The sequence below is a fragment of the Notolepis coatsorum genome (assembly GCF_963971535.1).
Source record: "Notolepis coatsorum genome assembly, chromosome: 15".
Taxonomy (NCBI): Eukaryota; Metazoa; Chordata; class Actinopteri; order Aulopiformes; family Paralepididae; genus Notolepis; species Notolepis coatsorum.
This window is the reverse complement of record NC_140179.1, coordinates 18,614,403-18,631,130: the sequence shown is the minus strand read 5'-3', so window position 1 is coordinate 18,631,130 and position 16,728 is coordinate 18,614,403. Positions and strand designations below refer to the sequence as shown.

General features: G+C 45.4%; 1 protein-coding gene across 1 annotated transcript in view; it reads right to left on the bottom strand.

Annotated features, from left to right (window-relative positions):
- scube1 (signal peptide, CUB domain, EGF-like 1) overlaps positions 1 to 16,728 on the bottom strand; it is a gene marked incomplete at both ends in the record, with an annotated part of 286,301 nt that overhangs the window by 55,845 nt on the left and 213,728 nt on the right. The window contains 2 exons of the mRNA XM_084330915.1: positions 199 to 315; positions 6,265 to 6,393. Coding sequence (XP_084187041.1) covers positions 199 to 315; positions 6,265 to 6,393 — 246 coding nt within the window. The remainder of the gene's footprint in view (positions 1 to 198; positions 316 to 6,264; positions 6,394 to 16,728) is intronic.

The following is a 16,728-nucleotide window of genomic DNA, read 5'->3' as shown; positions in this document are numbered from 1 at the left end:
GTGCATGTGTGTGTGCATGTGTGTGTGTGTGTGCGTGTGTGTGTGTGTGTGTGCATGTGTGAGTGTGTGTGTGTGTGTGTGCATGTGTGAGTGTGTATGTGTGTTGTGTGCATGTGTGAGTGTGCATGTGTGAGTGTGTATGTGTGTGTGTGCATGTGTGAGTGTGTATGTGTGTGTGTGTGCGTGTCAGAGACTCACCTATGCAGGTCTTGCTGTCTGAGTGCAGAGCGTACTTCTGATGGCAGCCGCAGACGGGTCCCACGTCAGTGTCGTCACACGTGTGCTGGCAGCCCCCGTTTCCATAGTTACACGTCACTGGCAACATACAATAACTGTGAGGGAGCAGTGCAGTACAGTACAAACAAGCCTCTCTCTCTCTGTCTCTCTCTCTCTGTCTGTCTCTCTCTCTCTAAAGGCATTTGACACTGTCATTCACTCCATTCTGATTGACAAGCTAAAAGCAATTGGTTTTGATAGTCTATCAGTGAGCTGGATGCAATCCTACCTGGAGCGGAGAGAACAGATGGTGGAGGTAAACGGTACCCCCCCCCCCCCCCCCCCCCCCCCCTCACAGTGAGCTGTGGTGTTCCACAATGAAGCATACTAGGACCACTACTGTTCCTAATTTATGCAAATGACATGTCAGCTGTGACTGCAACTTGTTCTGTTCGCGGACGACTCAGCCCTGCTGGTCTCTGACAAGAACAAGTTACATGGTAAAAAGCACTTAACCAGAGGATGGCTAAATGGGCTTTATCACCAAAACCCTGGTGACAGTGTGTAGACTTTCACAGTCAAGAAAGACAGGGTGTCTCCTCCTCCTCCCTTAATGTCAGCACACAAGCCAACTTGCTAAGAATTTTAAAAAAGCCTCAGAAATCTCCCCCATCAATATGACACAATGTGAAGAGAGGCAGAAGCAAACCTGGTCTTTTATGAACAAAACAACACTCCCAACATTTGTTTAACCTTTATTTTACCAGGTAGTCACTTGAGATCAAAGATCTCTTTTTCGAGCAAGACCTGGAAACACCTGCAGGTCCTTCAACAAACTGAAACAAAACCAGAAACGTAAAGCAATCCCGAGCCAATAGAGCCCACCTGGGACCCCCGAGCCAATAGAGCCCACCTGGGATCCCCCGAGCCAATAGAGCCCACCTGGGACCCCCGAGCCAATAGAGCCCACCTGGGACCCCCGAGCCAATATAGCTCACCTGGGACCCCCCGAGCCAATATAGCTCACCTGGACCCCCGGGATACCTCCTCTTTGATAAGGCGCCCCAGGCGAGGCTCCTGCCCGTTAAACCACTCAGCATTAGGAGCCACTTGTCACACCAACCAGCTGACTGCCAGCTGATGAGACAAGTGGCTCTCTATTGGTTCTCCCACAGGGGGTGGGGCATATGTGTAAGTCGCACTGGTGCACCGAGTTATACATTTTATATCATCAGCCCCAATGAAACAGATCCAATTCAGGTGCTGAGGTGAGTCTACTACCGCTTTCAACCGTGTTACTTACAAACATAACATAATGCACTTGGTACGATGTGTGTGACTGTTACAATGTCTGTGTGACTGTTACGATGTGTGTGACTGTTACGATGTGTGTGTGGCTGTTATGATGTGTGTGACTGTTACGATGTGTGTGTGACTGTTACGATGTGTGTGACTGTTACGATGTGTGGAGTGACTGTTACGATGTGTGTGACTGTTACCATGTGTGTGACTGTTACGATGTGTGTGACTGTGTGTGTGACTGTTACGATGTGTGTGACTGTGACGATGTGTGTGACTGTTACGATGTGTGTGACTGTTACGATGTGTGTGTGACTGTTACGATGTGTGTGACTGTGACGATGTGTGTGACTGTTACGATGTGTGTGACTGTTACGATGTGTGTGACTGTTACGATTTGTGTGTGACTGTGTGTGTGACTGTTACGATGTGTGTGACTGTTACGATGTGTGTGACTGTTACGATGTGTGTGACTGTTATGATGTGTGTGTGACTGTTACGATGTGTGTGACTGTTATGATGTGTGTGTGACTGTTACGATGTGTGTGACTGTTACGATGTGTGTGTGACTGTGTGTGTGACTGTTACGATGTGTGTGACTGTTACGATGTGTGTGTGACTGTGTGTGACTGTTACGATGTGTGTGACTGTTACGATGTGTGTGACTGTTACGATGTGTGTGACTGTTATGATGTGTGTGTGACTGTTACGATGTGTGTGACTGTTACGATGTGTGTGACTGTTACGATGTGTGTGTGACTGTTACGATGTGTGTGACTGTTATGATGTGTGTGTGACTGTTACGATGTGTGTGACTGTTACGATGTGTGTGACTGTGACGATGTGTGTGACTGTGACGATGTGTGTGACTGTTACCATGGGAACTCACTGTTACCCTTGCCCTTTTATCGGGATTCTCTCGCGGCGGTCACAGGAATACTCCGACCTCAGGTGAACCCCCCCCCCCCTGCTGGGAGCCTCCGGTCAAAGGTCATGTGTGTATCACAATGGAACATGAGGTTTTATTAGGGTAGACAGCATCTGACATTGGAAACTACTAATGATATCAAGAGAGGCAGTTGGGCCAAATAGAAGAGAGAGAGAGATGCCTCTGGGGTAATGTGGGGTAATAAAGTAATAAAGTAGCAGTGATTTCTACTGGAACAGGGCTCCCCGCAGTTACTCTGCTCGACATGATGGAGGAATGGCTTAAGCAGACACTGGTCCACAACACAGAGAGAGAGAGGGAGGGGGGAGAGAGAGAGAGAGAGAGAGAGAGAGAGAGAGAGAGAGAGAGAGAGCAAGAGAGAGAGGAGGGAGAGAGAGAGGGAGGGGTGTATCTGGAGCGCTCCCAGCTGAAGCCGCCTCTCTTTAATCCGGGGTTAGTGCCGCGCTGCGCTCCACGATCGGCGAGACCCTCGGCCCCCGAAGCCGCGGGTGAAATATTGCAACAGCCAAGTCTCCTCTGATCTGCTTCGGGGACATTAGGAGACACTTTAGAGGATTTCACAACCTTCTACACACTCTCACCGCCTGAGCAGGACAAGATGTGTTGCCAGGTAAAAAGTGTAACTAATAAAAAGTTGATTTCCCAGCCTCCTTTCCCAAAGTCACGGCCCACGGGCGCTCGGTACACAGATCGCACGAAGAATGGAAATGATGATTTTTCTTTTTGGTCCCGACCCCCCGCCCCGTTCTCTCTTACAGGGCAACGCATGAGTTATTTCTCCTGAATCCATCAACACAGAATAATGTTACTGTCAGTTCAGCCTCTGGCGTTGAGTGTCCGCTCTCGTATATCATCCATGAAAAGCCCACATGGAACGTTATTTGTTATTACAGAAGTTCATTACAGGAACAGTTTTCCGTTCCCTCCGTATAATATTCATCACCAGGAGAAAGAGCCGTCTCACTGAGCCATAAAATGAAAGTCTGGGAAAACAAAGCCACCGCTACTAGGTAGTTTTTCACGCTGCCCTTTTTTCAAGTTAACATACCGACACGGGCCGTTTGCTGGACACTGCTATCTGAAGCACGTCTGTGTCTCGCTGGGTCCCGGCTGTATATCACCCACCACTAGGAGGATAATCAGACGCGTCGGACAACTTACCGACGTGTTCCGTGTCTCGAGAGCTCAGCCGCATCAGCCCCTCTAAGAGGTTCCTCCGGGTGACATCACAGAGAGGAGAGCAGACCTCTAGAAAACTGCTGACACTATTTCCTCAACCCTTTCTTACTGCTCCCCACTCCCCACTCCCCACTCAGCTCTATGGCTCAACGATGTTCTCCAAGCGCCACCTCAGGATGTCTACAGGTGTTTCACTGACGGTGATCTCCATAAGTAAACACTGTGACTGAGCTCTGAGCAGAAAAGCTATCGACAACACAGCATTAGCGTTGGCAGCAGCTCTATCAATCGTATTGGAGAATTCTGTGTTCACGGCGAAGAGGACAGACGAGAATTAGGCCAATTCTGTCTCAGTCAGTCTCAATGAAGACTGAGCCGGCGAGCGAGAATGAATCCGACATTGCCTAATTGCTAACCCACACTGTCTGCTTCAATTCATTGTGCTAAGCTAGGCTAACAAGCAGCCAGGCCCAGATAGCTTTCTGCAGAACGAGTGATTGATTGATTGATTGACAGAACAATGAATTAATCACGCTAGAAATAAACGCCTACATGCTGTGTGTGTGTGTGTGTGTGTGTGTGTGTGTGTATCTCTGTGCATTCAGTAGAAAGCTATCTCGCTGCACGTTATTCGCTTCCATTCATTGTGCTAAGCTAGGCTAACGTGCAGCCAAGCTAGGCTAACATGATAAAGCCCTACATCTATGCCCAACAGAGAGTATAACTCTGTTATTATGACTCTGCCAGACAAGATCAAAGAGTTCTGTGATGATAAAGCCCAAGACATCCCACTCCACTGACACATGCCTTCTCTATTTGAACGACCACAACAAACAAGAGGTGGACGTGGGCAAATACTGCAGCATGGTCATGCTGGACCTACAAAAGGCCTTCGACACTGTCAATCACTCCATTCTGAATGACAAGCTAAAAGCAATTGGTTTTGATAGTCTATCAGTGAGCTGGATGCAATCCTACCTGGAGGAGAGAGAACAGATGGTGGAGGTAAACGGTACTCTATCCCCCCCCCCTCACAGTGAGCTGTGGTGTTCCACAAGGAAGCATACTAGGACCGCTACTGTTCCTAATTTATGCAAATGACATGTCGTCAGCTTGTGACTGCAACTTGTTCTTGTTCGCGGACGACTCAGCCCTGCTGGTCTCTGACAAGAACAAGTTACAGGTTGAAAAAAAAAACAGCTCAGAACTCTGCAGAATCTGCACCTGGCTCGCTGATAACAAACTATCATTACACATGGGTAAAACAGAGTCCATTCTCTTCGGATCAAATAACAAACTCAGCACGGCCTCTCAGTTACAGTGGGTGACAATATTGTCACAAGGAAAGATGAAATTACACACCGCTGCTGGTGGGACAAAACCTCCTAACTCCATATATATATATATATATATATTTTTTTTTTATCAACTCAGTAGATCATCCTCCATCTGCTGAAAAGTTGGGTTTTTGGAGTTATGAGGTTTTGTCCCGCCAGCAGCGATATGTACATCACTTCATTGTACAATACATTGTTTAGGTTTTACAAGCAGTTTATCAAAGTTGACCGTGAACTTGAATCTGGTATAAAAATACAGAGTAAACATCTTATACAAATAACAATATATAAGGTATAGAAAATAACATTTCTAATGACTCTGCACCCTAGCTTTATCAACAAAACTCTCTCTGGGCCTCTTGGGTCAAAATACAGTCATTGGAATAACAAAGGAATGACAGACTGGAAGCTGGGCCTTTGTTCAGGTGTGAATTGGTGTGGAGTGAATTAAATTCTGGGAGTGTAGTCCTTTCATCAAATAGCTGAATTGTCTTTCATTCTTTCAAAGCCCTGAACTAAGATTAGGTTAGAATGTTACCAGAATGTTTCATAGGACATTGATTGAAAACTATCGGCTCGAATTTTACAATTGATGGCTTATTTTGAAGGTATGAACCTGTAGTTTCATATTATGTAAAAAAGAAAAATGTGAAAATCCCCAGGGAGGAGGGGTGAAAATAGCCCAGACTCCTAAGGGCAATATTTACATACAATATATACTGTACACCGTACATACATATTTGTATTATGTAGGCTACATATTTGTATGTGTCTACATAGTAGGAAGAGAGTTGTCGAAGCAGTTTTCTTATCAGTCCTGCACTATGGTGATGTTTGCTTGCTGCGGCATCAACCGTTAAATCATTGGACTCTGTCTATCACTCTGCTCTCAGATTCATCACTAATGAGAGATACAACACTCATCACTCTGCTCTCAGATTCATCACTAATGATAGATACAACACTCATCACTGTCTTCATCACTAATGATAGATACAACACTCATCACTGTCTTCATCACTAATGATAGATACAACATCACTGTCTTCATCACTAATGATAGATACAACACTCATCACTGTCTTCATCACTAATGATAGATACAACACTCATCACTCTGTCTTCATCACTAATGATAGATACAACACTCATCACTCTGTCTTCATCACTAATGATAGATACAACACTCATCACTCTGTCTTCATCACTAATGATAGATACAACATCTATCATCTATCTGGTTCTTGATTGACAGCTCAAACCCAGGGGGGGGGGGATACATACATGTACAGTCCCTCTGGTTCTTGATTGACAGCTCAAACCCAGGGCGGCACTCGCAGGACACGCCTCCCTTGGGAGTCTCCCTGCAGATGTGGGCGCAACCATGTTCCTTATTCATACAGTTCATCCCATCTGCAGAGAGAGAGAGGAGAGAGAGGGGGGAGAGAGAGAAGAGAAGAGAGAGAGAGAGAGAGAGGGGGGGGAGAGAGAGAGGAGAGAGAGAGATAGAGAGAGAGAAGCGATAGAGAGAGAGAGAGAGAGAGAGAGAGAGAGAGAGAGAGAGAGAGAGAGAGAGAGAGAGAGAGAGGGAGGGGGGGGGAGAGAGAGATAGGGGGGAGAGGGGGTAGGGGAGAGAGAGAGGAGAGAGGGGGAGAGAGGAGAGAGAGAGAGAGGAGAGAGATAGGGGGGGAGAGAGAGGAGAGCGATAGAGAGGGAGAGGGAGAGGGAGAGAGAGAGAGAGATAAAGAGAGAGAGAGGGGGAGAGAGAGGGGGGAGGGAGGAGAGAGAGAGACAGAGAGAGATGTAGAGAGAGGTGTAGAGAGAGATATAGAGAGAGAGACAGAGGGGAGAGAGAGATGTAGAGGGAGATAGAGAGACAGAGAGAGAGAATGTTTATAATGACTTCAAATGAAAGCTAGGATGATTCAACTGTGGAGCAATCGGTTATGGACATTTGTTTGAAATCCATGTATTTGTAAACACGTCGTTCCTTTTGACAGAGTTTCAAGAGAGAGAGGGGGGAGAGAGAGAGAGAGATAGAGAGGGAGAGAGAGAGAGAGAGACAGAGAGAGAGAGAGAGAGAGAGAGAGAGAGAGAGAGAGAGAGAGAGAGAGAGAGAGAGAGAGAGAGAGAGAGAGAGAGAGAGAGATGGAGACAGAGAGGGAGAGAGAGAGAGAGAGAGAGAGAGAGAGAGAGAGAGAGAGAGAGAGAGAGAGAGAGAGAGAGAGAGAGAGAGAGAGAGAGGGGGAGGGGGGAGAGAGAGGGGGAGAGAGAGAGAGAGAGAGAGGGAGAGAGAGAGAGAGAGAGGAGGGAGAGAGAGAGAGGAGAGAGAGACAGAGAGAGAGAGAGGGGGAGAGAGAGACAGAGAGAGAGAGAGCGATGTAGAGAGAGAGATGTAGAGAAGGGAGAGAGAGATGTAGAGAGAGAGAGACAGAGAGAGAGAGGAGAGAGAGAGAGAGAGAGAGAGAGAAGAGGGGAGGAGAGAGAGAGAGAGAGAGAGAGAGAGAGAGAGAAGAGAGAGAGAGAGAGAGAGAGAGAGAGAGAGAGAGAGAGAGAGAGAGAGAGAGACAGAGACAGAGACAGAGACAGAGAATGTTTATAATGACTTAAAATGAAAGCTAGGATGATTCAACTGTGGAGCAATCGGTTATGGAAATTTGTTTGAAATCCATGTATTTGTAAACACGTCGTTCCTTTTGACAGAGTTTCAAGAGAGAGAGGGGGGAGAGAGAGAGAGAGATAGAGAGGGGAGAGAGAGAGAGAGAGAGAGAGAGAGAGAGAGAGAGAGAGAGAGAGAGAGAGAGAGAGAGAGAGACAGAGACAGAGACAGAGACAGAGAATGTTTATAATGACTTAAAATGAAAGCTAGGATGATTCAACTGTGGAGCAATCGGTTATGGAAATTTGTTTGAAATCCATGTATTTGTAAACACGTCTTTCCTTTTGACAGAGTTTCAAGTCGACCTTGTTGTTGCCAAGTGACTATTAAGCTGTCGGGAATTCGCTCCAATGTGGCTCTTAAAGGAGGAAACCCAAGACATGGCGTTGAGCGTACAAGACGATAACACAGTCCAATCATCATCAACCTTTATTTATTCTCGAAAAGACAATTGAGGTCACCCTCATTTTCAATGTCGTCGAGACTTTACAGGCATTTCAATGCACACATTTCTACAATATAACAATAATAAATATGAATAACTATCTATATAGTACTTTTCACACATGGACCGCAGTCCAGAGTGCACCACAGCAATTTGTATAAAATGAACATAGGCATAAAATCAGCACACAAATTGACACTGACAGAATAAAAAAACATGCATAAATTGCAGAATAGGCATAAAATAAGTACAATAGTACAGTGTCGCTCGAAGGCATGTGAACCCCCCCGGAACAGCCAGTCCCCCAAACACCCCACACATAAATCCCCACCACATCCCCATCCAAGACACACCCCCTGATAAAGCACGCCATGACCGAAGGAAAACACAAACAGCCCGTGCGCCACTCACACCGCCATGCACGGTGACGGGAACAAGGCCAGATTAAGAATTCAGAGGCCTCTGGGCCAGACTCTTGTGAAGGCCCCCACACACACATACACGTGCATGCACGCACAGTGGCTGGGCTGTCATCATCGCGGTCTGCCTCATTTGTGTTGGTGTTGGAGCTGGGCTGTGGAGATGCGGCGGGCGTAGACGAACAGGTGGCAGCCACCGGTGGGCCGGCTGAACTAGAGGCTGCCGCTGCCTCTTCTCTGTCGCTAGCATCAATAACGTTAGCATTCTTGTCCTCTCTGCCCGCGGCGCCTGGCTCAGCCTCTTTAACGTTGCTGCTACTAGTGCTAGCCAGGCTAGCCTTACCTGACGGGGTGAAAAAAGTTGAGATAGTCGGTATGCTTTGCCGAAGTAACGCGCTCTTTCTGTCCCTTTCCTGTTTAGATTTTAACTTAGCAGCTCCGCTTTCCCACCGTTTAACTTTTTTATCCACGTTTTTTGAGTCTCATATGATACAGTACTCCTGACTTTTGACAGTCCGGAGGTCTAACCTCAAGCTCAGGGGGGGCCGTGCCTTTGCTATCGCAGCCCCTGAACTGTGGAACAGCATCCCCACCTCCATTAGGCTCGCCCCCTCGATAGATGCCTTCAAATCGAGGCTCAAAACCCACTTCTACCTACTAGCCTTTCCCGTTCACTGACTCATGCCCTGTTTTTCTATGTGTTTGCCTGTGTGCCCTCCCATAAAACGGAGTGTGATTGTTGTCTATATGTATCTTGTGTATCTACCCTCTGTACAGCACTTTGGTTGACACGCGTCATGTGAAATGTGCTTTATAAATAAATCTGATTGATTGATTGAGTACTACTCGAGTCTTAGCCTACTTGATCAACTTGCAAGTGCAATTCTCGCGGTCAGTGGTCACCTGACCTGACCTGACAGTGACCCCTGGACCTGGACGTCAGTGTCACTTCAACTCAACGTCTCTCACCCCTCATTATCAAACAATCAATCATATTTTTATTTGCAATACAATTTTTTTATAAAAATAGATAGAGATGAGATGATACTAGTAGTCACTATAGATGCTGTGAAAGTAAACGCTGGATCTGATTATATAAATGTTTTTTTCGTATTTCTTTTCTTTTTTTTACTAGTGTGTAGTGGAGGCCCCTAGTCACTAGGGGGAACTCGAGGATATCCGCTATCAGCACCGGCGGGTCTCTGCTGTCTGTCATGATCCCAATCTGCCTCATTCGTGTCGGGGCTGGGATGTGGAGATGCGTGACAGCAGACTCTACGTCTAGTCTCTTCTTCTTCTTCTTGTATATTTCCGGCGGACTACTCGTATAGGCGTATTGCCGCCCTCCACAGGACAGAGGGAGCACTATAGATTTCCAGCCCTCCCTATACGTCTAGTCCAGGGGTCAGCAACCTTTACTATCAAAAGAGCCACTTTTCCCCCCTCCCACAAAATAAAATGCTGAGGGAGCCGCACAACCTATTTACCCTTAAAATGAAGATAACATATCTTCATATGTATAACGTTTTATATATCCCCAAGCATACCCCACATTTAGCATAAAACGCCTGACAATTGCATACCCAAAGTAATTTGCGATTTATTATACTTTATACTTATTGCATTAATGGAATTATAAAGCAACAAAAAGAAAAGTTTTGACTTTTTATTGCTGTTATAACAAAGGAAAAACCTCAAACTCTTATGAAGAGGAGAAAAAATACTGGCTGTGTAGACCAATTTTTTAATAAAACACAGAAGAGGAGACAAAACACTGGTGTCTGTAGACCGACTTTGAAATAAAACCCTGAAATATTCAGGTATATTTGAGTCCTTCCCTTATTTGTGGAACATTTATAAAATAAAAAGTAGTCTACTTTAAAAAAAGACTACCATGTGTAGACCTACTTTGAAATAAACACAGAAAAGGAGAAAAAACTAGGGATGCTTGATATTGGCTTTTTTACCGATACCGATATACCGATATTGTCCAACTCTTAATTTCCGATACCGATATCAACCGATATCACATTTTAATGCCGATATCGGCCGATAATATCGGTAGGCCGATAATATCGGACATCATTTCTATAGAATTGTTAAAAAAAAAAAAAAAAAAATTTTAAAACAGATACCGATATTTTCCGATATCACATTTTAATGCCGATATCGGCCGATAATATCGGTAGGCCGATAATATCGGACATCCCTAGAAAAAACACTGGCATCTGTAGACCTACTTTGAAATAAAACCCTGAACTATGCAGCTCTATTAGAGTCCTTCCCTTATTTGTGGAAAATCTATAAAATCAAAAGTACATTTTTCGTTGTTCGCAAATTTTGCACCACATATTACAGGTAAGCCTGCATTGTTAGTTGTGAAAGCAAATTAATCTGTCCATGCTGAATTAAACCCTCTATTTTCCTCAGACTTTCCTTTTTTTGGATTTATCCATGGTTAGCTTACTGGGGGGTCGGAAACTCAAGATTAGCCACTTGCAGGGAGAGGCACGGGGTGTGCCGTACTGTATATTTTAGTTGATGAAATATGTTTGTTGACTAAATATTTTAGTTGATGAAATATTTCTTCATTTCAGTGTCACAGTATGACATCGATCTCCAAAAAATATATATATATTTTGTTATTTTTTTATCATTTTTTTGGAGGCCCCTCGTCACTAGAGGCCCACGGGCCGCAGCCCAAACGGCCCGGTCGTTAATCCGGCCCTGGACGGGAATGCCACCCCGCCCGGCGCCCCATCTCCCCCAAATCATTACATACATGCCCAACATTAGCCTGATGCTCTGGGCCCAATATCCCAGAACCAGGTCCATTAGCCTGATGCACTGGGCTCTACATCCCAGAACCAGGTCCATTAGCCTGATGCACTGGGCCCAATATCCCAGAACCAGGTCCATTAGCCTGATGCACTGGGCCCAACATCCCAGAACCAGGTCCATTAGCCTGATACTCTGGGCCCAATATCCCAGAACCAGGTCCATTAGCCTGATGCACTGGGCCCAACATCCCAGAACCAGGTCCATTAGCCTGATGCACTGGGCCCAACATCCCAGAACCAGGTCCATTAGCCTGATGCTCTGGGCCCAACATCCCAGAACCAGGTCCATTAGCCTGATGCACTGGGCCCAACATCCCAGAACCAGGTCCATTAGCCTGATGCACTGGGCCCAACATCCCAGAACCAGGTCCATTAGCCTGATGCACTGGGCCCAACATCCCAGAACCAGGTCCATTAGCCTGATGCACTGGGCCCAACATCCCAGAACCAGGTCCATTAGCCTGATGCTCTGGGCCCAACATCCCAGAACCAGGTCCATTAGCCTGATGCACTGGGCCCTACATCCCAGAACCAGGTCCATTAGCCTGATGCACTGGGCCCTACATCCCAGAACCAGGTCCATTAGCCTGATGCTCTGGGCCCAACATCCCAGAACCAGGTCCATGCAAGGTGCCAACCTGCTCATCAGGAGCAGTTAGGGGGTTAAGTGTCTTGCTCAAGGACGTTTTCATATCGTGAATCGATGGAACTCAATTCTGACGTAAAAAAACTTGAAAAGTCAATCGTATTTAAAGTTGGATTACTGATGTTCAGGAATGTGGAAGGGACTTGTCCTTCTGAGACTGAATGATGCTGCCTCACAGTGAGTGATGGAAGCTCTGGCCAATCACAGCTGAGCCCAGTGAGTTTGGTACAAGAGGTGACTGTGAGGTGACGCCCCCCCCCCCCCCCCCCCCTCCTCCTCCCCCCCACCCATCCGCTAACACTTCCAGACAGGAGGAGGTGGTTTGTGGAGGCAGCATATGGTTATCAGACCAATGTTTTCTTTCCCTAATTACTAAAAAGCCCGTTTCACGATCCCTGACATCCTGTGTGTGTGTGCAGAGGCTCGCACACGCACACACACACATACACACATTAAAACACACATTTCCTAGCCCCCATCAACATCAATTAACCCGAGTGTTAATTTACGCACCCCCCACCGCCCCCCCCCCACCGCTCCTTTAAACATGCTGGCGTTGATCCGAGGTTCCTTCCCGTCAGCGCTGACATGGATGTTCATCCATCCATCCTCCGTTCCTCCACCCCCCCGCCGTCCCAGTGATGTACACGACAGCCCACTGCACTAATAACTGAAATAGGCCAGTGTGTAAAGTGAGTGTAGGTTAGTATATAGGACAAGTGCATGACAGTAAGGTTAGTTAGGGTTAGATAAATTTTTTTTTTTTTGTATGTATTTCAGATAATGGTTGAAGAAGTGCGTCTTTAGTCGACAGCGAATCCTACAACATTCTATATGGTAGCTGCCTATCCTACAACATCCTATATGGTAGCTACCTATCCTACAACATCCTATATGGTACTGTACCTATCCTACAACATCCTATATGGTACTGTACCTATCCTACAACATCCTATATGGTACTGTACCTATCCTACAACATCCTATATGGTACTGTACCTATCCTACAACATCCTATATGGTAGCTGCCTATCCTACAACATCCTATATGGTAGCTGCCTATCCTACAACATCCTATATGGTAGCTGCCTATCCTACAACATCCTATATGGTAGCTGCCTATCCTACAACATCCTATATGGTACTGTACCTATCCTACAACATCCTATATGGTACTGTACCTATCCTACAACATCCTATATGGTACTGTACCTATCCTACAACATCCTATATGGTACTGTACCTATCCTACAACATCCTATATGGTAGCTACCTATCCTACAACATCCTATATGGTAGCTGCCTATCCTACAACATCCTATATGGTAGCTCCCTATCCTACAACATCCTATATGGTAGCTCCCTATCCTACAACATCCTATATGGTAGCTTCCTATCCTACAACATCCTATATGGTAGCTGCCTATCCTACAACATCCTATATGGTAGCTACCTATCCTACAACATCCTATATGGTAGCTGCCTATCCTACAACATCCTATATGGTAGCTCCCTATCCTACAACATCCTATATGGTAGCTCCCTATCCTACAACATCCTATATGGTAGCTCCCTATCCTACAACATCCTATATGGTAGCTCCCTATCCTACAACATCCTATATGGTAGCTCCCTATCCTACAACATCCTATATGGTAGCTGCCTATCCTACAACATCCTATATGGTACTGTACCTATCCTACAACATCCTATATGGTAGCTGCCTATCCTACAACATCCTATATGGTAGCTCCCTATCCTACAACATCCTATATGGTAGCTCCCTATCCTACAACATCCTATATGGTAGCTCCCTATCCTACAACATCCTATATGGTAGCTCCTATCCTACAACATCCTATATGGTAGCTCCCTATCCTACAACATCCTATATGGTACTGTACCTATCCTACAACATCCTATATGGTGCTATGGGGTAAACATGTGCAGAAAAGAGCCTGTTGTCTCTCGGGGACAAGCCGTACAAACACGGAGCTCTTCTTAAAAGGACAGTCGCCATGACAGCATCCTCGCTCGGTTTGTGCTGCATTAAAGGATCCATTGCCCCTTAACCTCTTAAGCCCGGAGCCCTATTTTCTGAAGATCCGCCTAAAAGTACATACCTAAGTAAATGGAAGATTGCTCCACTTCTACAAGGTCCATTTGCATGTTCTTGGTATCTAGGGACATCTATGGATCTCATGGAATGTGTCCACAGTGTCAGAAATATTGTGTCTGTTACTAGGCTTGAGTAAATTGTGATGAAACAAAGGAGAATATGAATTATGATTTGTCTTTGACAGTGAATAACACCATGCAAAAAATGATCAGACATGAAGAACTGCCACTGAGCTTGTTCAGCACCTTCTTGAGATTTAGTATCACCAGGCATGCAGCTAGAACCGTGAATGAAATCTACTGTAAATACAGTCCGTTTTCTTATTTTTGAGACAGGTCCGCCATTTTGAATCTGATTGCAACGCGGATGGTTGCTAAACGATCACAGAAGGTAGACACACTAACTATGCTCCAATATATGCCAACAACGTTCTGTTTTGTGGTAGATAATCCTGAAAATGTTGAGAAATAAAGAAATTTCATACATAAGTAATTTGCTTGCAGGAAGCTGGCATGGGCTAGGTAATGTAGTTTTTAGAAATGCGGATATTCGCTAAATTATAAACACATTCCATAAACAAAAATCTCACTAATAACACTTTAACCTATTGGTAAACAAACATATTGTTGAAAATATACACTATGACTGCTGTTTTGACAGGATTAGGGTATTTACTCTTGGCTATATTTGGAGGAAAAAAACGCAACAGCTCAGGCTAAAGAGGTTAAACTGGAGAAAAGTCAAATAAACATGTGGGAGGAGGAGAAGGAGCGACACAGGACACAGCGCAATCTGAAAGCCTGAAACAGCAAACAGAATCTGAGGCGCTGTGCGGCCTCTCAGTGTGAGAGAGAGAGAGAGAGAGAGAGAGAGAGAGAGAGAGAGAGAGAGAGAGAGAGAGAGAGAGAGAGAGAGAGACAGACAGACAGACAGACAGACAGACAGACAGACAGACAGACAGACAGACAGACAGACAGACAGACAGACAGACAGAGAGAGAGACATACAGAGAGAGATGGAGAGATAGAGAGAGATATATAGAGAGAGAGATAGAGAGAGATAGAGGGAAAGAGAGAGAGACAGAGAGAGATAAAGAGACAAAGATAGAGAGAGCACGAGAGAGAGAAAAAGAGAGGGAGAGAGACAGAGAGATAGAGGGAAAGAGAGAGAGACAGAGAGAGCTAAAGAGACAGAGATAGAGAGAGCACGATTTTGATTTGATTTGATTACGGATCCCCATTAGCTGGTGCCATGGCAACCAGCTAGTCTTCCTGGGGTCCACACAAAAAAACATACAAAAACAATTATTGCAAAACAGAATTATTAAAAGTCAGTACTCAACACACAATACACAATGAAACTAACAATTAAGATGGCTAAAATTACATGCAAGCAAAGAAACAGAAAACAAAAAAACGAAACAAATACTTTACAGTGTTAAATACAATTTAAGATTGTTTTTAAAAGTGAATCTTTTTAAGAATTGCTTTCAGAATGCTCATCAATGTTACTAAAACATAAATTTCACCATACCTTTAAAAAGAAAAGAAAACACACAAAGTAAACAGAAGAAGTTTTGGATAACATGGCTGCAGCTACACTCATGACATATATTAATTTCCTTCCGGATTATGGCTCCTTTAAGTTTCTTTTTGAAACTGTCCTTGTTTTCCGTCCATATAATATGTAATGGGATCCTATTCCAGTATGTTATGGCTCTATACATTGCCGTTTTCTTTAGAGCATTGGTTCTAGGCAGAGGTAGGGTGAAGTGACTACTTGAAGCATGTCTGGTATTATGGTCATGTCTATCATTGGTGGATAAAAGCATAGAATACAATTGAGTGGGTTTACCCAAGGTACAAATGTTCTTTAAAAACCTGCATGCTAGTCTCTCCTTCACCCTCATCCACGACAGTCTAGCATGCATTCCCTCCACACTATTCCTTATAGAGCAGTGAAGAGTGAGTCGGGCAGCTCTATTTTGAGTGAGCTGGAGTTTACTAAGCTCTTGCTTTGACGCGCTAGACCAAATAGCTGGGCAGTAGTCAAGATGGGACAAGACTAAAGATTGTACTACCATTTTAATTGTTGTATTCGTTAGGAGGTAGGCATTTATTCTTTTTATGGAGAGATGTTTCTACTCATCCTGGTAACCATGTTATTTATCTGGGTAGACCAAAGTAGTGCCTCGTCACTAGTTACACCCAACAGGGCGGTTAGGTGGCGTAGCGGAGATTGCGTTCGTCACCAACCCCGGAGCTGTGAGCTGGATTTCGCCTGTTCGAATCCAGCTCACAGCTCCAGGGTTGTCACCAGCTTGGCTGGCCGTTCACACTAATACATTGGCAGTATTAGAGGGTGGAGAGAGCTGGCGGGGTGGGTCCGGGTCGTTGTAAACAGCGACTCCTACAGTTGCGGTCGGGGCGCCTGCTAAGCGCGGATGGGACCTGAGTGGGGATAGTGTGATCTTGGAGAATATCCGCGCTGCCAGGTGAAAAGAAGCGTTGATTGGCTGGACGTGTGTCGGAGGAAGCACGTGATAGCCTCTACTCTCCCAGATGATCTGACTGTGGGGGGTAAGTGCGCAGCGACCAGGAAGGGGATTGGGAATTGGCAT